The following is a 20,000-nucleotide window of genomic DNA, read 5'->3' on the forward strand; positions in this document are numbered from 1 at the left end:
CCATAGGAAATCTCTCACTGTGTTGGAGGGTGTCTTGCCAACCATACAAGCACAGCAAGGTACAGCACAACACACACACACACACACACACACGCTCATGTGTAACCGAGTGAAACTGGGTTCTCGTGAGTCCTCGAGTAGGTAGCGAGCTGTTGGGGGTTAGCGAAGCAGCTTGGAGAAATGCAGAGAAATCAATAGCGGCATATTTTGATAAATGAAGCAGGCCAAGCAAAGCATTGTGTGCACTTGCAAATATTGTGATGGCGTGTACACATACAACACGACGACAACAGCAGTGCTCTATCACTTGAAGAACGTTCACTCGGATAAGTTGGCTCTCCTCCTCGTCTCACCTGCAGCAAACCCACCATCGGCTCAGTGTTTGTGAGGAGGAGCTGTGACACGCAGCAGGCACAAAAAAATAACCCATTCTGTCCGTAATAAACCGTTGATTAAGAAAAAAAATGCTTTTGGTATTGTTTGGAAATGTATTTTAATTACAATTAATCAATTAATCGTTAACATTACCAATGATCGATTCAGGGAGGTGCCTACAATTTGCAACCCTACTTCAGATGCAGACTACTGTTAATACACGGCCCTGATTTAAATGACATCAGAACAATCACCTCCCAGTTGCTTTGATCTCGACTACTCATTTTTAATGATTCATTTGGGTAACCCCATTAAGGCTCTACAGAGCGAGAAACAGGAACTCAGTTGAGGGAGACAAACCCAGGCTCATCCTTTGCTTTTAGAGCATCATTATTTTCATAGTGTCTCTCTCCATTTCTCTGTTTCGCTGGGATTTCTGCGGTGCTTCTTGAAGGCTGGTGTTCTGTAGTAAACATGTCTAAACCAGACAGGCCTGGCCTCCCAGCATGTGGCAGTAGATGACTCACACACAAACACACACTCCACAACATCTCACCCACCTGGCTTTGCACTGCTCACACACACACACACACACACACACACACACACACACACACACACAGGCTCCCAGACGCCCGTAGGCATTCACACTCACAGAAAAACATTAATACCAGCGGGTCGTCCTGCATGCAGCATGTGGTCATTATTTCACAGGCTCCCTGGAAGTTGTACTGGGGACTGCCTGGGGGGAGATCACCTTCAACCCCCCCCCCACACACACACACACACTCTACTGTACCAGAATCACCTTCATCACAAACCTCCGTCCCGATGCTGTCTCCAGATCCACAGCTTTGTAACCGATCACTCTGTCTCCGCCCCCCCAGACTCGTGGACGGAGAAGCCGGCGTTCGGGACGGCGCTGGACGAGCATCTGAAGAGGAGCGGACGGGAGATCGCCCTGCCCCTGGAGGCCTGCGTCATGATGCTGCTGGAGACCGGCATGAGGGAGGAGGTACGGAGAGAGGGAGAGGAGGGAGAGAGGAGGAGGAGTTGGGGAGAGAGGGAGGAGGGAGAGAGGGAGGAGGAGTTAGAGAGGGTGGAGGGATGGAGGAGGAGCTAGGGAGAGAGAGGAGGGATGGAGGAGGAGCTAGGGAGAGAGAGGAGGAGGGATGGAGGAGGAGCTAGGGAGAGAGAGGAGGGATGGAGGAGGAGCTAGGGAGAGAGAGGAGGGATGGAGGAGGAGCTAGGGAGAGAGGGAGGGATGGAGGAGGAGCGAGGGAGGAGGGAGAGAGGAGGAGCTAGGGAGAGAGAGGAGGAGGAGCTAGGGAGAGAGAGGAGGGATGGAGGAGGAGCTAGGGAGAGAGAGGAGAGAGGAGGAGGAGCTAGGGAGAGGGAGGAGGGATGGAGGAGGAGCTAGGGAGAGAGGGAAGAGGGATGGAGGAGGAGCCAGAGAGAGAGATGAGTGGAAGGGAGGGCCGTTTTATTGTCACAAGTATAAACAGGTGTTTGTGACTTGCTGGAAGTGAACTCTGATGTGAGAATTATGATGATGGTGTAAAATCACATCCCTTGACAGGCAGACTGTAAACACGGCACAGATGTGTTGTGTTGACAGGGTGCCGTCTCTCTCTCTCTGACTCTCTGACTCTTTCTCTCTCTCTCTCTCTCTCTCTCTCTCTCTCTCTCTCTCTCTCTTTTCTCTCTCTTTCTCTCTCTCTCTCTCTCTCACACACACACACACACACCACTCTGTCTCTCTCTCTGGTGTAACATGGATTTATGGTGTGTTTATGTGTTGTCCCCTTCCCTTGCCCCGCTCAGAACACAAAAGAGACTTGTCTCCTGTCTATAAATCACACGCGTGTGTTTAATCCTCCATATTCGTAGAGCGTGTGTGTGTCTGGGCTTGTGTGTGTATCTGTTGGGTGTGGGTGTGTATCTGTTGGGTGTGTGTGTGTGTGTATGTTGCGTGCATGTCCTTCTGCTCTTCAGTTCTCACAACAGGATTCGTCTTCCCATTCAGTCACCAGGGAACACTGTCAGTGTGGTGAGAGGAGAGGCTTTGTTTGTTTGTGAAAGTAGAGTGTGTGTGTGTGTGTGTGTGTGTGTGTGTGTGTGTGTGTCAGTGAGTGTGTGCAGTCTCTTTTTAGCTGATTTTAAACAGAGATCCCGCTATGCTGCTGTTAAGAGAACCCCTCATTATGCAGGCCTCACTTGTTTACACTGAACCAAACAAAGCCCCAGTGTGTGACTTCGGATAGCGTGCCGGCATTTCCGGAAACAGACGCGTTCTGGCTCTCATAGTGAGCTAGCGAGCGTTTTACACAGTTGATTCAGCTCTGTGACTACCGGAACAAAATGACCCTCCATTCTGTGTTTTTACCTTTTCCTACTGAATGGAGAGGCGGAATAAAGGCGTAACGCTCCTGGGCCGTGTAACAGCGGCCTCTGTCTCGTTGTGTTTGTGCATGTGTGTCTTACACGTGTCACACATGCGTGTTTGATCCTGGTTGTTGGCTGACTGCATACCTGAGGCTCATCCTCTGTGTGTGTGTGTGTGTGTGTGTGTGCGCGTGTGTGTTCAGGGTCTGTTCAGGATCGCGGCCGGGGCCTCCAAACTGAAGAAGCTGAAGGCGGCGCTGGACTGTTCCACCTCACAGCTGGAGGAGTTCTACTCTGACCCCCACGCCGTGGCTGGTACGCTCCACACTCACGCCACCCCACCACAAAACCAGTGTCTCAGAAGTGTCCTTGTTTGGGCTGGTTGTTGACGTGAGTCCATGTTGTGGTTTCAGGCGCACTGAAGTCCTACCTGAGGGAGCTGCCCGAACCCCTGATGACCTACCAGCTCTATGACGAGTGGACCCAGGCTTCCAAGTACGACAAACAACAATGTTCAGTCTCTCTCTCTCTCTCTCTCTCTGTCTTTCTCTTTCTCTCTCTCTCTCTCTCTCTCTCTCTCTCTGTCTTTCTCTTTCTCTCTCTGTCTCTCTCTTCGTCTCTTTCGATCTTTCTCTCTCTGTCTTTCTCTTTCTCTCTCTCTCTCTCTCTCTGTCTTTCTCTTTCTCTCTCTCTCTCTCTCTCTCTCTCTCTCTCTGTCTTTCTCTTTCTCTCTCTCTCTCTCTCTCTCTGTCTTTCTCTTTCTCTCTCTCTCTCTCTCTCTCTCTCTGTCTTTCTCTCTCTCTCTCTCTCTCTCTCTCTCTCTCTCTCTCTCTGTCTTTCTCTTTCTCTCTCTCTCTCTCTCTCTCTCTGTCTTTCTCTTTCTCTCTCTCTCTCTCTCTCTCTCTCTCTCTCTGTCTTTCTCTCTCTGTCTCTCTCTCTTCGTCTCTTTCGATCTTTCTCTCTCTGTCTTTCTCTTTCTATGTCTCTCTTAGTCTCTTTCTATACCTCTCTAGTCTCTCTCTCTCTGTGTCTTTCACTCTCTCTGTCTCTCTTGCATACACACGTTCTCACTCCCTCTTTCTCCCCCCATCCCCCCCCCCTCGGTGTCCAGCGTGTCGGACCCAGACAAGCGCCTGCAGGCTCTGTGGGTGGTGTGTGACCAGCTGCCAAAGAACAACAAGGCCAACCTGAGGTGGGTCAGCCCGACCTCGCACCACCAACCCTGACCTTTCATATACAATACCCCCACTATGTCATCCACGCATCAGCTGCTGCGTTTCTGTGTTCCCATGCACCCCATTCATTTCTGTGTGTGTGCGTGTGTGTGTGTGTGTGTTTGTTTCTTTGTTTGCGTGGTCGTGTAGGTACCTGGTGAAGTTCCTGACCAAGCTGACCCAGGAGAGTGAGATCAACAAGATGACACCCAGCAACATCGCCATCGTCCTGGGACCCAACCTGCTCTGGGCCCAGACGGAGGGGTGAGGAGGGAGGGAGGGGTGAGGAGGGAGGGAGGGGTGAGGAGGGAGGGAGGGTAAACAAAGATTGGGTGAGAAGTGCATATGAAAGGAGTGTTCATTTGTTCTCTGTCGCTATCTGACTCTGACTCATTCTCTCTCTCTGGTGAGCGGGAGAGAAACGGGGAGGGAAGGGAAATAGAGGCTGACTCTTTCTGACTCTGACTCTCTTTCTGACTCTGACTCTCTTTCTGACTCTGACTCTCTTTCTGACTCTGATTCTTTGTGACTCTCTTTGTGACCCTCTCTCTCTCTCTCTGTCTCCCTCTCTGTCTCTCTCTGTCTCTCTCTCTGTCTCTCTCTCTCTCTGTCTCTCTCTCTGTCTCTCTCTCTCTGTCTCTCTGTCTATCTCTCTCTCTCTCTTTCTCTCTCTCTCTGTCTGTCTCTCTCTTTCTTTCTCTCTCTCTCTCTCTCTCTCTCTCTGATGACAGGAGTCTGGCTGAGATGGCTGCCGCTACCTCTGTTCACGTAGTAACCATCATAGAACCCATCATCCAGCACGCTGACTGGTTCTTCCCTGAAGGTGGGTGTGCTCTGATTGGCTGCCTCACTCCTCTACCTTCAGAACTTACCATCCAATGAGCTGTTAGATCAATCACAGCTGTGCTCTCTCTCTCTCTCTCTCTCTCTCTCTCTCTGTCTCTCTGTCTCTCTCTCTCTCTTTCTCTCTCTCTCTCTCTCCAATCTCAGACGTGGAGTTCAACGTATCGGGCATGTTCGTCATGCCGCCGCCGCCCTCCAACCACAGCAACCACCTGACCATGCCCGACTACGACTGTGGCACCATCGAGAGGAAGAGGCCGGGCAGCATGGTGGGGCCTGACAACGAAACGCCGCGCAAGGACAGGTACGACCTCTTGACCCTGGATCCAGCCACATCCCATTAACCCCCCCCCAAAGAGTAGTCCCGTGCTGCTTGACGTCGCAGGTAGGAGCTGTTCCCCCCCCCCCCCCATCCAGCTGTGGGCGCCACGCTTTCCTTTTACTGATTAACGGGTTCGCTTCACACTCGCGGTTGCGTTTGAATTGAAATTGTGATTTCATGATTTTAAGATTTTCTAACTCTGATCAATAACACCGTCACCCGGAGTGTGTCTGATTTCTAATCTCAGCGAGATCTGTGATAGTGAATTTCCTTCTGCACCACCACCCTCTTTTTATTTTTTTTCATTTTGAGCTTGCTTCTACCCCTGCCCCTCCCCCCTCCCCCTCTGTCCCTCTCTCTCTGGTGGTGGTGATTTCTCTGGGTGTGTATAATCATGGCTCTGGTGTTCCCCTTCCCTCCTCTCACCCCCCCCCCCCCCTCCCCTCCTCTCACCCCCCCCTTCGTAGCTCCGCTAACAAACACTCGGACCATAACCTGCGTAGAGGCAGCAACACCTTAGGTAGAAAGCAGCACGCTTCGCCCGCCTTCCAGCCTCCTTTACCCCCCGTGGAGTTCCCCGGGGCCGGGCAGGCGGGGGCGCCCTGTCCCCCGGCGGAGCCCCAGCTCCAGGCCCCTCTGGGCGGGGGGGGCGGCGTGTCTCCGGAGGCTAGCCTGGCCCTGGGCATGGCGGCCCTGGCGGCAGCCCAGCAGATGTTAGCTCAGCACACGGAGGAGATCAGGTAAGGGGCTCGGACGCCGGGAGGCTCGAGACACCCGCACACACCCGCATGAAGGCCGGCGCACGAGGGGGAGGAGCTTCCGCAGACACAGCCGCTGTTTAGACATGGCGCTCGGGTCACGGGGGCGGATCTAGTGAAAACGCAGCGCATAAACAAGTCAAGTAGTTGAGGCTTATTGATTCCTTCCTCCTCTGACTCCCCAAGTTGTTGGTCTACGATTCGTCTGACCTCATGTTTCTGAAAGGTCGACAGCGCGCATAGCGGTGCAGAGCAGGCAGGTTTCAGGGCAGCCCACAGGAACGCAAACAACAATGGGCGCTGTCATTCCCGGCGTTCTCCGAGGGCCGCTTTCGCCGTCCTCACACGCCTCTGCGCTGCGCTCTAAATACCCGGCTCTGCCCGGTCTGAGACGCCAGTCCCTCCTCCCAGCGCTTATGCAACCTAGAACTTAGAACCTCTTTGAACGGTTCCATGAAAGAACTCTATTGAGCGGCGGACAGTTGCGGTCCGGACAGATAGTTCTATTGATCTGTTATCCACTTTTGGGTTGGAAGGTGAAATCAAGGACACACACTCTCTCTCTCCTCTCTCTCTCTCTCTCTCTCTCTCTCTCTCTCTCTCTCTCTCTCTCTCCTCTCCCTCTCTCTCTCTCCTCTCCCTCTCTCTCTCTCTCTCTCTCTCTCTTTCTCTCTCTCTCTCTCTCTCTCTCTCTCTCTCTCTCTCTCTCCCTCTCTCTCTCTCTGTCAGAGGGCCCAGCAGTCAAGGAAGACTGAAGCTCATTGTATTGGATGGTGCAGTGCATGGCAATGGACAAAATTGTTTTTGACATCTCTGCAATACAACAAACTGTGTCTGAGGTTTGTGCATTTTCTCTTGTGTCCAGTAACACGAAGCTGCGCGACACCTGCTCCACCCCGCCTCCCCAGAGGAACGGGTCCGGGGGCGGGCCCGCTGGCGGCGCCAACCCAGCAGGGGGCGCAGGAGGGCTGGGTGTAGGGACCCCCGGGGCTGGACCCATGGGACCCAGTCCTCACACCCTGCGCAGAGGTGAGGCTACGTGAACATCTATTCAGTCCCATCTGATGTCTGTGTTGCCATCTTGCACCCGGAGCAACGCTTTGTTAATTATTGACTTTGCTGATGGCGGGCGACTTGGTCAACCTCGAGTGTCATTCGCTGAATGTCATTGACCGTCTAATCGTCACCTTCCCCCCTTCCAGGTACCAAGAAGCCGGCCCCCGCCCCTCCCAAACCGCCCAACCCCCCTCCAGGCCAGCCCACTAACCCCTCCGCAGGCTCCGCCCAGTCCCTCAGCCCCTCCTCCCGCCCCCTCTCCAACCACTCCCCCACCTCCCCCACCCTGCCCTCCGCCACCCCCAGGCGCCACTCCAGCAACCAGCCCCCCATTCAGGCCCCCAACCACCCTCCTCCCCAGCCGCCCTCCCAGCCGACGGGAGACCACCCGGGGGCGGACCCCTCCCCTCCGGACACCCCCACCCCGCCAGAGACCCCCCCGCCCTCCTCCACCCCCCAGGACAGCCCTGCCGCCCCCTTCCCGGCCTCGCCCTTCCAGTCGGGCTCCCTCCCCCGGCCGCGGCCCGTGCCCAAACCCAGGAACAGGCCCAGCATCCCGCCCCCCCCCCAGCCCCCCGCCAGCGACACCAACGGCATCTGCAGCACGGCATACAAGATCATGGGTGAGTAGGCCGCTCCACTCTCCGCGCCGGCCAAGATGGGCGTACGGTTGTTATCCCTTAAATGGTATTAAATCCAAGACAAGACTGCGGTGTCCACTCGGCCGTCCGATGCGATATGTTCGTCTTTACGTTTCTAATCTTCCTATGATGGTTTTGGGACAGAGGGGCACCTTTAGCCTCGTGAGGTCATCCTGATCTTGTGGGCTCACCTTCTGTTTCTCCCCGCAGATCAGTCTTGCCCCCCCCCCCCCCCCCCCCCGATCTCCAACCATTTCAGTGGGCGGGAGTACTTGCCTTGACAAACTCCTTCAGCCAATCGGCATTAACAAAACTTTTGCCATATCCTGTCGGAAGAATTTCTCCTCTGAGAAACTCTCGCGAGTGCATATTCTTGTTCTTGTTTAATTGTTGTTTTTTTGTTATTTTTATTTATTTATTTTATTTATCCTTTATTTAACCAGGAGATGTCCCGTTGAGATCTCTTCTTCCAGGGGAGTCCTGGCCAAGACGGCACACAGATAGATAGTTTCAACATAAAACAACTAGATACCTAACCTACAAATAAGTACATGATATATAATACATAAAATCAATACAAACACGGTACAAGGGCAGTAGAAAGAGTCATAGTGATCCTATACAGGTAAAACACCGTCACATCAGGTAAAACAGCTACACGTTTCCTGGAGAGCTGATTGTAAAATGCCTTTAAAGGCATTCACAGTAGGGAGTGCTTCTAGAATAATGTTTTCTTCCAACTCATTCCATAGTGAGGGGGTGTAGAAGGAGAATGCAGTTTTACCAAACTCTGACCGCACCAAGGGCACATCCAAAAGCAACCTACTTGCTGCTCGTCTAGTGTGAGAAGTGCTAGTATAATAGGACAGGAGTCTGGCAATATAAAAGGGCAGTTTACCTACCAATGCCTTCATAATAAATATGAACATGTGAGATGTTCTCCTGGTATAGAGAGGGCCATCCTAAAGACACGTATAAAGTGCAGTGGTGTGTGCGTGAGCCTGCACCTGTCACAAAGCGTACTGCAGCGTGATCAGCTTATTCCAGCTGTTGTTATTGAGCCCATTTCTGCAATAACCGCACATATGGCTGTGTTTATTCTACTAGCGTCAGTGTGACCGTTCGTCGCTTGCGGAAACTTCTGCCAGCAGCCTGTATTTCATTTTCATGCATAAACTATGGGAACCAATCAGAAATGTAATCTCTGGAAATGGTTTGAGCTAGATGGAAGTCCAGACTGATCTGCGGAGAGGGACAGAATGTGAGCTGGTGAGATCAGGATGGTCTCACGAGGCGGGGGCACCTTGGTTACTCTGTTGTGTTGAATGTAATCTGTCCTGCAGCAGGGTGGTACTACAGTACTCCGTTCTCTCTCTAATAGTGGTGTGTGTTACGATACCTTCACAGGTTAAGGACCGCCTGTGACAGAGAGGTTTGTTGTCATAGAGATATTTGCACTAGCAGCTCCCGCACTCATTCATTTTCAACATCATCATTTCCCAACCCTCGCCCGGCCCGCTGGCCCCTGGTTACCATCTACTGTATCACCAATCACTGTCATTCAACCCCCCCCCCCCCCCCATTACCAAATCATTTTAAAGTAACATCAGGGTTTGCAAATTACATCTCAAATTAAGTATTTGACAAACGGATACCAGTGTCTGGAATCGATCAGGTTCAAGAACAATTCAGTTCATCAATTCAGAAGAACAAAAGCTTCCTGAGTTTGATGTTTTGGATAAGCAGGTCTTTTGCAAACCCTTCAGCAGTATTTGAGCATAATTATATTTTTTTGTGGAGATATTTTTCTTAGTTTAGATAGTTGTAATTCAAGAGATAGAAGTTACTGTATTGAAGTCACTAGTATTTACAGTAGATGTGAAGGTGGAAGCTGGGAGGTGTCATATTACTACTGTATATACATGTAGAGGAATCATCATATTACTGCTGTATATACATGTAGAGGAATCATCATATTACTACTGTACAGTATATACAAGTAGAGGAATCATCATATTACTACATGTAGAGGAATCATCATATTACTACATGTAGAGGAATCATCATATTACTACATGTAGAGGAATCATCATATTACTACATGTAGAGGAATCATCAGCGGTCCCAGCTGATCTCAGCCTAGGTCTTCACTGATCTGCATGGCACAGTCCTCCTCTCACAGCTCCAGTCCTCCTCTCACAGCTACAGTCCTCCTCTCACAGCTCCAGTCCTCCTCTCACAGCTTGCACCCTGCTCCTCACCCCAACAGAACACACAGGAGCTTCTCACAGAGCCAGACGTTTCTCAGCCCTCTCTCAGAGAACATGGTTGGCTTCAGCATGAAGTGTGTTTCACTTGATTTGTTCACTGTCATGCTGTCCACTTGATGTCACCCCCATGTCACCGCCCTCACTGATGAGTGAGTGCTTTAACTGTCACTCACACACTACTTGACAGTTGACACCGAACCGCTGTCAATGTTTACCGTCTTTTAACCATTGATCTTTAAGACAATTGAAAGCGGTTCAGTGTGTTCTTGGATGACAGAATGAAGTCACTAATCCACAAAAAATTATATTTGTTTGTTAAATTTGTGGCCGTTACTAGCTAGAGATCAGCATGGTAGTTGTTTTGGGTATGCCTACATGTACATTGTACAGTACTTGTGAACCATCTATGCATGGGAAAGAAGCTTGCCAAAACATCCAACACTATTTGGTGATGACAATGACCCCAATAAAATATGCCAATGCTACGTGCCTCAGGCATTGTTTGAGATAAGTAATCTTGGTATCAATAAGAATTGTAGATTATTTGGAAAGTGGATTCCCCATATATACAACAGTACAGAGATTCCTACCAGCTCTCATCCTACAGAAGGTCTATATCTGACTTCATCAGCTGTCCTTTGATCGGCTCTGCAGACTCACGTCGTCTCTCTCTGTCCCCCAGACCCTGCACTGTCCCTGAAGGGGTTAACCAGAGCCTTCGTCCCTGAGTTTGCTGTGGACCAGCAGCCAGTGACGGCTCCCTCCTCCCCGCCCGCCCCCAAAGACTCTGACCTGGACACTGAGAGCACGGTCCTGTGAGCAGGAGGGAGGACATGTGGTTCAGTCACCACACCCCTCCTGTTCCCTTCACGTCTCCAACTCCTCCCGCCCGGGGCCCCGCCCTCAGCCCACGGACCGCCACACCTCTCTGCTGCTCTCGCTCCCCCTCTCCAAGTCCACTCTGTGTACTTGTACTGTACGCACACACACACTGCAACCCTGGGACGGCTCCAGTTCCAGACAGTCTTCCACCCATGAGGACTCCTCGCCCTTATCCCCTCCAGATCGTCCCTCTGTAGCACTGACAAAGCCCTAATAAAGCTTTGTTGAATTGGATGGTGCACAGCAATAAAGAGTTTGGTTACCGATGAATGGAACTGTATGTATTTGCATGGGATGTTGCACCTGTAAGGGACTGGGTGTGGGTTGGCAATTGTGGACTGATAAACATTTGGTATTAGTGTGAGGTGAGGTGATTTTTTTTTTATTGGGGTTGTTTATTGACAAAGGCCTTAGATTAAATAAGAGATATTTCTGAAGCACCGGATATGTGTTGGGGAATCGTAGAAACCAAAAAGGAAATGAAAATGTGTGAACTGTTGCTGAAAGTGTTGCCGGTGACTGCAGGTTTCCAGTCGGCTCGACCTTTTGACCCTGTTTTTTATGAAACGGATCCCTTTCTCCTTTTCTGTCTGTATTTATTTCCAAAAACACATTCCCTGTGGCTCGAGTTAACTCCGCAGTCTGAAGAATCATGCCTTACGGTGTCCACTGCCTGTAGTAGTTCTACAGTAGCCTACATTCTAGCAGGGCTAATAGCTTTACGCTAGCCTACATGATGGTTGGGATACAATAACTCTACATTAGCCTACATGCTGTATCTTCTAGCATGTAGGTATTTTGCCTTCCTATCTTACATGTTTACTCGAATGTTGCTGGGGCGTTTAGTGTCGGGTCCTGTAGAAGTGAATGTGGTTTGAATACTCTTTCATCTGAGCAGTGATTCAAAACAGTTGATATTGCACTTGAACGCAGCCCAAACTCCAGGAGAGCTTCCCAGTGAACAGGATTCCATGTGGAAGACTCTCTTATCTTTCCCACTGAGCTGGGTTTACAAACGGCTGTAAAAATCTCAGTAGTGAGGTGGTGTTAGATTTGCCAGGCCGGTAAAGCTTTTCATTTTTACTTTTTTTTTTGTGTACATTTTGCTTTTGCCTTGAATATAATGCAGGGTTCGCTTTCTAGTGACCTGATTCTCTATGGTACCGAGGGCAAAGTCTTTGATGCTTCAATTGCCCTGAAAACAAGTTCATGTACTGTTTTTTCAGAGACAATCATGCCTTTAGTCTTGCTGGTACAGTATTTCTCGCTCTCCTTCTCTCTTGTGCCTCTCTGCATTGTCCTTCAACACAGAGACCTCGCTCCAGAGGCTCCGAGAAACATACAAATGCCATGAAACTAGTGATGTGAAGACAACGCTGGGTTTGGAGCTCAGCAGTTCTGCACGCAGACTGCTGAGCTGAAACATGAAATGAGAGATGTAATATGAATGCTTGGTTATACTCCCTTTCCAAAGAAAATAAAGTATATGAAGAAAATGTGGAAGTTGTTTGACTACAGTACTGTCCTTGTCTGTCCTTTTGCACACTCACAAAGCCTTACAGGAAATTGCTTTATTCATTATCTTGTCACTTCTCACTATGAGATCCTCATTCCAACTACCAGTATAGTCTGCGATGGGTTGGCCACACGATTTCTACAAGAAGAGACAAAGCAGTTTAGAATGCTGTTCAACTCTCAGTTCAGTTCAATTCAACAAGATTTATTGGCAGGAAATACACAGTACATAAATATTGCCAAAGCATAGAACTCTCTCTCTCTCACACACACACACACACACACACACACACACACACACACACACCCACACTGACAGACACACATTTCCAAAGGGCAGGAGCTGTACCAGAGTCCATGAGGATGTTGGTGGGCCTGGCGTAGGTCTGTAGGAAGGTGGAGGGGGAGTGCAACACTGGATTCTGACAGAGGTGGATGACTGTGTCCTCCTGGAGCACCAGAGCCTGCTCCTTAGCATCCAGACCCGAACTGCTGCCCTGCGGAACACACCAACACTCTCAAAGCTCATCGACCACATTTGTATGACTATCAAGGTACCTTGATATCTGTGAGAAATACACTCATCAATCAAGCCCCACTTTTATACGTTATCATCATGATCAAACCGTTCATCCGCCTGCCTCAAATATGCTACTGTATGCTTCCAGCTATGAGGCGGTGCAGAGAGAGGACAGAAAGAGAGAGGGAGACAAAGAGAAGAAAATAAAAAGCGAGCTGGGAGAGAGAGGGAGATGGAGAGAGAGAGGGAGGAAGTGAGAGAACTCCTCCAGTACCCTGCGTTTGAGCAGGCAGACACAGAGCTTGTAGATCATGGCCAGACAGTCGGGGACCAGGGTCTCTACAGGCTGGGTCTGGGGGGAGGAGTCCTGCAGGCTGAGGGGCGAGGTCACAAAGCGGTAGCCCCATGAGGGGAACATTGGGTTCAGGATCAGATGAGACGTCACCAAGATCCTCACCTGCTGCAGAGGAGAGCTGGAGGATGGGGGGCAGAGAGAGAGAGAGAGAGAGAGAGAGAGAGAGAGAGAGAGAGAGAGAGAGAGAGAGAGAGAGAGAGAGAGAGAGAGAGAGAGAGAGAGAGAGAGAGAGCGAGAGCGAGCAGGGATGCTCACATGTCATATAAGAATATTACGGGTTTCTTAGGTATTCTTGATGTATGCTGCATATTATTCTAGCTCTTAACTTGGGTCTTCCCTCCATGTCACTCAGATCTTTCAGGATCAGCTGGAGAACATCTGGTGAGGACTGCAACCCAAACATTTAAACTTATAATATAATATTATATCATAGGAGTAGCGAGGGTAGGCTAGCCTACTCTCTGTAATATTTCAATATTCTAACCAGGAACAGATAGCCTTAACCTACCTCTAGTAAATGAATGATACATTTGGGATATAATAACAGTATACCAGTGACCCCTTCGGTGTGTGCGTTTTTCTGGAACTTCGATAAGAACTGCTCGTAATACTCTAGTGAAGGTGAGAAAAAAAGTTAGTAGAATGGGTTCCCTTATCTGCCTTCTGAGAGGCGACGACAGATTTTTACTAAAAAATGTAGATGAAATAGACAATGTTTGTGAATAACAATGTAGTTTCACTTGTAGCTCAAATGTCATCTGAACAAGTCCGGTTTTCAAATCAGAGTTTAAAACTGTGTGCTAATTTTGACGACAGCGCTGCAATTCCTTAGGGGTTGCCATAGCGACCATCCATCACATCTACTCGTATCCACGTCGCGTTGCCATGGAGACCTTGATTCGCAGGCAAAATCTACATTTTATATTATAGATTTGAGGCTGCGTTTATACAACTAAATATGCACACACGAAGCTGTGAAATGTGCGTTCAGGGTGTCTATGGGATATAGTTTTTGAAGAGTAATTTATCTTTGCGGACAAAAGGGCAGAAGCACCTTGACCCGTGCATGACCGATACTGGAACTAGGCTAGCGCCTAATGTTATGGTGCGTTCGTTTGTGGTCGTGGCAAGTCGCAAGTGGCAAAATACCTACCTCCGACCTGTGTGCATTCGAGTTATATACTATTATTATATCACAGTTACCTAGTTATATCTATATACCATTATATCACAGTTACCTAGTTATATCTATATACCATTATATCACAGTTACCTAGTTATATCTATATACCATTATATCACAGTTACCTAGTTATATCTATATACCATTATATCAGTTACCTAGTTATATCTATATACCATTATATCACAGTTACCTAGTTATATCTATATACCATTATATCACAGTTACCTAGTTATATCTATATACCATTATATCACAGTTACCTAGTTATATCTATATACCATTATATCACAGTTACCTAGTTATATCTATATACCATTATATCACAGTTACCTAGTTATATCTATATACCATTATATCACAGTTACCTAGTTATATCTATATACCATTATATCACAGTTACCTAGTTATATCTAGTGCATTCGAGCAACTGGGAGCTGAGAAACATATCCGAATTTGCGACGAGGAAGTGCGAGTTCATGAGGTGTTTTATTTAATCATTCCTAGTAGCAAGTCGCAATTTGCCACCTCCCAGTTCTAAACGAATGCACCATTGCTACAGGAAGAGTATGAGGGAATTTATGGTGCGTTCGTTTATAACTGGGAGGTGGCAAATTCCGACTTGCTAGGAATGATTAAATAAAACACCTCATGAACTCGCACTTCCTCGTCGCAAATTCGGATATGTTTCTCAGCCCCCAGTTGCTCGAATGCACTAGATATAACTAGGTAACTGTGATATAATGGTATATAGATATAACTAGGTAACTGTGATATAATGGTATATAGATATAACTAGGTAACTGTGATATAATGGTATATAGATATAACTAGGTAACTGTGATATAATGGTATATAGCTCGAATGCACACAGGTCGGAGGTGGGTATTTTGCAACTTGCGACTTGCCACCTCCGACCACAAACGAACGCACCATTAAACTTGGGGAAATTTGGTGGAAGGAATAATTTACCTGCAATTGCGTCCTGTTTATCCTCCGAGCTTAGCTTCGGACTGGTCGTCGTGGCCACATACACCAACCTGTCCACAACAGTTTTCTAACAAACGACATGAGACGTGAAAGTGCGGCAGTAGCATGGATGTATTAATAGATGAACCATCACCTCTGAACCTTCACCTCTGACCCTCCAGCTCCGCAGCGAGTAGTCATTTCCTAGAATGATAATAGACTTACTTTGTATGTTGTTTTCTGTTTATCAACATGAGCAAACAGGGAGTTTTTGTACGCATTAAAATACTGGTTAGCAGATAAAGTCGGGGGCAAAGGATTCCCAGACATTTTGACTCCGTCACTATGGAAACAACATCACTCGAGGACAGGCCAGGAGAGGCAGGTTTATTTCAAGCAGAAGGAAACACACCTGATCACCAAAGCAGATGGCCAACCTATATCAATACATAGACATGTACACGAGGCTTCCAATTAAAACATACAAAACACACTTATAAAAAAGTAATATTTCAATAAATTAACAATGAATTTAAATAGGGCAAACAATATATCTACATTTTTTTCAGACTCAACTTACAGAAAAAGTAGTCTAGCCTATCTATAAAAGTAGTATCTACTAAAGTAAACAATATCCGATGCACAATTTGTTTTCACATAAAATACAACACCTGAGCCAACATGCAGATGCTTTGGGCAGATATTTAACACTGTAGCTCCGTTAGTTACCTGAAATGTTACGTTTTGATTTACTTGGTTTTACAAACCGCAAGTCTGGAGAAAGCAGTGCAACATGAAGAAATACTGTAGTATGGATATGTTCATAAACAAACAAACGTCCATTGACAAACGAGAATATCACAGAGAAAAATGGTTGGTAATTAGTAACATTTAAAGTAAGAAAGAACAGATGAATGATTATACAGTATGAAAACAATGACTCTAAACAAAAACAACAACGCACATGTGAAATGTACCAGATACTAGGATGTGGACGATTAAAATGATTTGTTAATATCTTGATGATCAGCACAGAGAGATCATAGTCTTTTACTTTGCAGTCATCCATTGAACTGAATAAAAACATGACCAAAATAGCCTGAAAAGAACTGTATCATTCATTGTTTTGCAGATAATTTGAACCAGAGAGTTGCTAATAGTTATAATATTTAATACTCAAAGCACATGTAATGCCAGTGGTGAGCTGGTCTCATCTGATTTTCTCTAAACAATAAAGCAAGAAGCGTGTGAATCTGCAGGGTGCTGTTTTGTTGTGCACTTCCTTAAACACATCCCCCATCAGTCCACCTGCCTTGCACCACTTTAAATAAGATTACGTAATTCTCAATTCTAGATACAGTACATTGAGGACCTTCTCATTGTTCCCAAACCTTCTATAATGGTAGTATACACCCATAGTAACATATACTGTATCTACTGTAAGCTTTATCTTTATAATTGCAAATATATTCAAATATAAAATATATAATTATATCATCTAAGCATACTTCATCATCTGGTCTCTGTCCTAGTTTTTAGTGTCTCTGTTTGATCTTGGCACTTCGGTTGAGGAGAGCAGAGTAGTGAAGGGGAGCAGCCAACTGGCCTGTGGCATCCTGGCTGGCGTACCGATTGACTGGAGGGGAGATTTCCACTTCCTGTTTTTACCAGGCTGGGGGAGAGGAGAGCCGAGGGCTGCGGGGGTTGTCTGTGGCCTGGGTCTCCATCAGGGCTCTCTGGAAAACACCGGAAAAAAAGGATTCATACAACACCTTGTCTGAGTCTAACAACTATAGGGGAAGATTCAACCCCCGTCACCAAACCGTGAGACAGTTTGATATACATGTACTGTACGTCCCCTGGATAGGTCTAGTCTATCACTCAACCACAAGTCCACTAAATTGGATTAAGTTGGAACACAATATAGTGCTTCACCCCAAACTTGGAGATGAACTCGGCAAAGATGGCAAAGAAGGCCTCAGTGGTGGTGGCCTTGCTGTCTTCTCCGAAGTAGGAAGCCACCTTGGAGAACTCCTCCATGGCCCTCAGCTGCAGCGAGCCCAGAGACTGCACCGCCGGGTGGCTGTTCTCCAGGAAACTCTTCAGTGCCAGGGTCAAGGGTCACGCAAGGGTCACGTTATGACTTAATCAATATACCATTTTGCTGTTTTTAGCTTTGTTATTCTTGTCTTGTGTTACCACCTGACATTTTGATCTTATACAGGTGTCAGTAAATGTAGCCCTCTAAGATGTAATAAGCACCCTTCTATCGACATAGGAGAAGCATGAGAGCTGGCAGGTCTTCTAAGCTAATTGATGAGTATAAACCCTTAGGGACTGTATTGTTGGTGGAAGGATACGCTCATGACAGCAGCGAAGTGGTCATCGGTGGTGGCAGGGATCTTCATGCAGGCCGTCCTGATCTCCTGGACGGTGGAGTGGACATCATTCAGCTCTGCCGTCAGGACCCGCTGGTTCACTGGAGGAAAGGATCAAAACAACTCACTGAACTTAGAACGCGTCTTTTCCAGATGCTCAAAGGGTTTTAAATTTGACGTGAATTTTGTATGGAGTCCCATACGGTCCAATTCACAAAGTGGACACCAAGTCAAGTTACTGTAAGAGGGAGAAGTAAGTGTGCGTGTGTACTGTAGGTGCGTGAGAGGTTTCTATACCTTTGGCTGCCAGCGCTACAGTGGTGAGGTCCCTGGCAAAGTTAAGAAGCTCGGGAAAGTGTTGGCATAATGATTTGGCCAGAATGTGTAGGAAGGTGGATTTCCCATCCACCGTTTTGGTGGTGCTGAGCTTTAAAACAGAGGGTCATATGGAAGGAGATCAAGTTAGATAGGGGCATGGTCTTACTAAATACACAGTTTATTTACAGAGGAAAAAAACACAAAAAGGTTTATGGTTCAAGCAGACACCTCAGTGAGGAAGTTGATCTTGAAGCTGGTGGTCCTGTTGGTTTTGGGTTGACCATTGTTCAGGTAATTCCCCATCGCCAAAACAAACTGTGAGCAGAGAGAGATCAACCAACCAACCAACCAACCAATCGCTCAATCAATTAATTAATCAACCAATCGGAGAGCTGTGTTACCTCCAGGATCTTGGCCAATTTCTTGCTGCTCCGAAGCTCCACTGAGGCCTTGTAGATACACTCATAACCCGCCCTCATCTCCTCAGTCCTCTCCTGCAGGGTGGTCTTAAAATGGAGGCTCCGCAGGCGCGTCTTATACTCAGGTACCGTCAGCATCTGACACACACACACACACACACACACACACACACACAGTAAATATTTGAGCAATTATAATAAGACAACCTGTCAAATCTCATGGAAAGAACAATCCAGATGTTCTAAGACTACAGTCTCGTGGATGTTGTTGAATGTGAACCGGGTGTAACGGTGACCCCAGTAGAACCGTGTCCGCCTGCCTGGAAGATGAACTGGTCGGGCTCGCTGAGCTTGGCGGGGTCCTGGTCAAAGTTCTGGTACTGTTTGACCTCCTCGTCATCGGGGGCGTACAGGAGCAGCTGCTTGATGTGGGCGGGCTCCAGCCTCTCCGTGGTCATCGTCATCAGCACCCGGCGCAGCTCGTTGGGAGACAGCTTCAGATGGGCGATCAGGATGGCTGCAGGGGGAGGAGGAGGAGAGAGGGGAGGAGGAGAGAGGGGAGGAGAGAGGGGAGGAGGAGGAGGAGAGAGGGGAGGAGGAGGAGGAGAGAGGGGAGGAGGAGGATGAGGAGGAGGAGAGAGGGGAGGAGGAGGAGAGAGGGGAGGAGGAGGAGGAGAGAGGGGAGGAGGAGGAGTGAGGGGAGGAGGAGGAGGAGAGAGGGGAGGAGGAGGAGAGAGGGGAGGAGGAGGAGGAGAGAGGGGAGGAGGAGGAGGAGGAGAGAGGGGAGGAGGAGGAGTGAGGGGAGGAGGAGGAGGAGAGAGGGGAGGAGGAGGAGAGAGAGGAGGAGGAGGAGAGAGGGGAGGAGGAGGAGAGAGGGGAGGAGGAGGAGAGAGGGGAGAAGGAGGAGAAAGGGGAGGAGGAGGAGTGAAGGAGGAGGAGTGAGGAGAGAGGATGGAGGAGAGAGGGGAGGAGGAGGAGAGAGCGGAGGAGGAGGGGTGAGGGGAGGAGGAGGAAGAGAGAGGGGAGGAGGAGGAGAGAGAGGAGGAGGAGAAGAGAGGGGAGGAGGAGGAGAGAGGGGAGGAGGAGGAGGAGAGAGGGGAGGAGTAGGAGAGAGCGGAGGAGGAGGGGTGAGGGGAGGAGGAGGAGGAGAGAGGGGAGGAGGAGGAGAGAGAGAGGAGGAGAGAGGAGGAGGAGAGAGGGGAGGAGGAGGAGAGAGGGGAGGAGGAGGAGAGAGGGGAGGAGGAGGAGAGAGAGGAGGAGGAGGAGAGAGGGGAGGAGGAGGAGAGAGAGGAGGAGGAGGAGTGAGGGGAGGAGGAGGAGTGAGGAGAGAGATGGAGGAGAGGAGTTGTGGAGATAGGCATCAATCAGCACTGTATAGGATTTATTCTGCCCCCACACTGGTGGGACTACACATACTGCACGCACACACACACACACAAACACACACACACACACAAACACAAACACACACTGTGATTTTTTTTGTTTTTTCTATGCCTTGGTTTGAATACATACTGTACTTCAATTTGTACTTCAACAGTACCTGTCTGCAGCAGTAACCACCAAACCCCCAAGCTGGATCGACTAATGTCCAACC

The 20,000-nt window shown here is 48.6% G+C and overlaps 3 protein-coding genes across 5 annotated transcripts in view; 1 reads left to right on the forward strand and 2 right to left on the reverse strand.

Moving 5' to 3' along the window:
• arhgap17a (Rho GTPase activating protein 17a) overlaps positions 1 to 12,115 on the forward strand; it is a 28,432-nt gene extending 16,317 nt beyond the window's left edge. For 2 of the 3 annotated variants that reach the window (XM_084456352.1, XM_084456353.1), the window contains 11 exons: positions 1 to 59; positions 1,263 to 1,390; positions 2,964 to 3,075; positions 3,174 to 3,255; positions 3,872 to 3,952; positions 4,125 to 4,238; positions 4,706 to 4,797; positions 4,965 to 5,121; positions 6,763 to 6,926; positions 7,100 to 7,576; positions 10,547 to 12,115. The exon at positions 1 to 59 is cut by the window's left edge and continues 23 nt beyond it. In XM_084456352.1, coding sequence (XP_084312478.1) covers positions 1 to 59; positions 1,263 to 1,390; positions 2,964 to 3,075; positions 3,174 to 3,255; positions 3,872 to 3,952; positions 4,125 to 4,238; positions 4,706 to 4,797; positions 4,965 to 5,121; positions 6,763 to 6,926; positions 7,100 to 7,576; positions 10,547 to 10,683 — 1,603 coding nt within the window. In that variant the 3' untranslated portion in view covers positions 10,684 to 12,115. Of the gene's footprint in view, positions 60 to 1,262; positions 1,391 to 2,963; positions 3,076 to 3,173; positions 3,256 to 3,871; positions 3,953 to 4,124; positions 4,239 to 4,705; positions 4,798 to 4,964; positions 5,122 to 5,606; positions 5,880 to 6,762; positions 6,927 to 7,099; positions 7,577 to 10,546 lie in introns of all 3 variants that reach the window. The other variant, XM_084456354.1, reaches the window with a different exon arrangement.
• Positions 12,116 to 12,362: 247 nt separating this feature from the next.
• Positions 12,363 to 14,306, reverse strand: LOC311323855 (testis-expressed protein 47-like; the record flags this gene model as incomplete). Its single annotated transcript, XM_084456155.1, has 6 exons — positions 12,363 to 12,400; positions 12,611 to 12,758; positions 13,056 to 13,254; positions 13,463 to 13,524; positions 13,645 to 13,748; positions 14,297 to 14,306. The coding sequence occupies 6 exons, from the start codon at positions 14,304 to 14,306 to the stop codon at positions 12,363 to 12,365; spliced, it is 561 nt and encodes a 186-aa protein (XP_084312281.1).
• Positions 14,307 to 16,952: 2,646 nt separating this feature from the next.
• The window catches only part of grid2ipb (glutamate receptor, ionotropic, delta 2 (Grid2) interacting protein, b), a gene marked incomplete at both ends in the record, with an annotated part of 29,579 nt that continues 26,531 nt past the window's right edge, over positions 16,953 to 20,000 (reverse strand). The window contains 7 exons of the mRNA XM_084456156.1: positions 16,953 to 17,024; positions 17,224 to 17,388; positions 17,649 to 17,767; positions 17,964 to 18,093; positions 18,213 to 18,299; positions 18,386 to 18,541; positions 18,724 to 18,920. Of these exons, the coding sequence (XP_084312282.1) occupies positions 16,953 to 17,024; positions 17,224 to 17,388; positions 17,649 to 17,767; positions 17,964 to 18,093; positions 18,213 to 18,299; positions 18,386 to 18,541; positions 18,724 to 18,920 (926 nt within the window). The remainder of the gene's footprint in view (positions 17,025 to 17,223; positions 17,389 to 17,648; positions 17,768 to 17,963; positions 18,094 to 18,212; positions 18,300 to 18,385; positions 18,542 to 18,723; positions 18,921 to 20,000) is intronic.

This window comes from Borostomias antarcticus, assembly GCF_949987555.1.
Source record: "Borostomias antarcticus genome assembly, chromosome: 22".
Taxonomy (NCBI): domain Eukaryota; kingdom Metazoa; phylum Chordata; class Actinopteri; order Stomiiformes; family Stomiidae; genus Borostomias; species Borostomias antarcticus.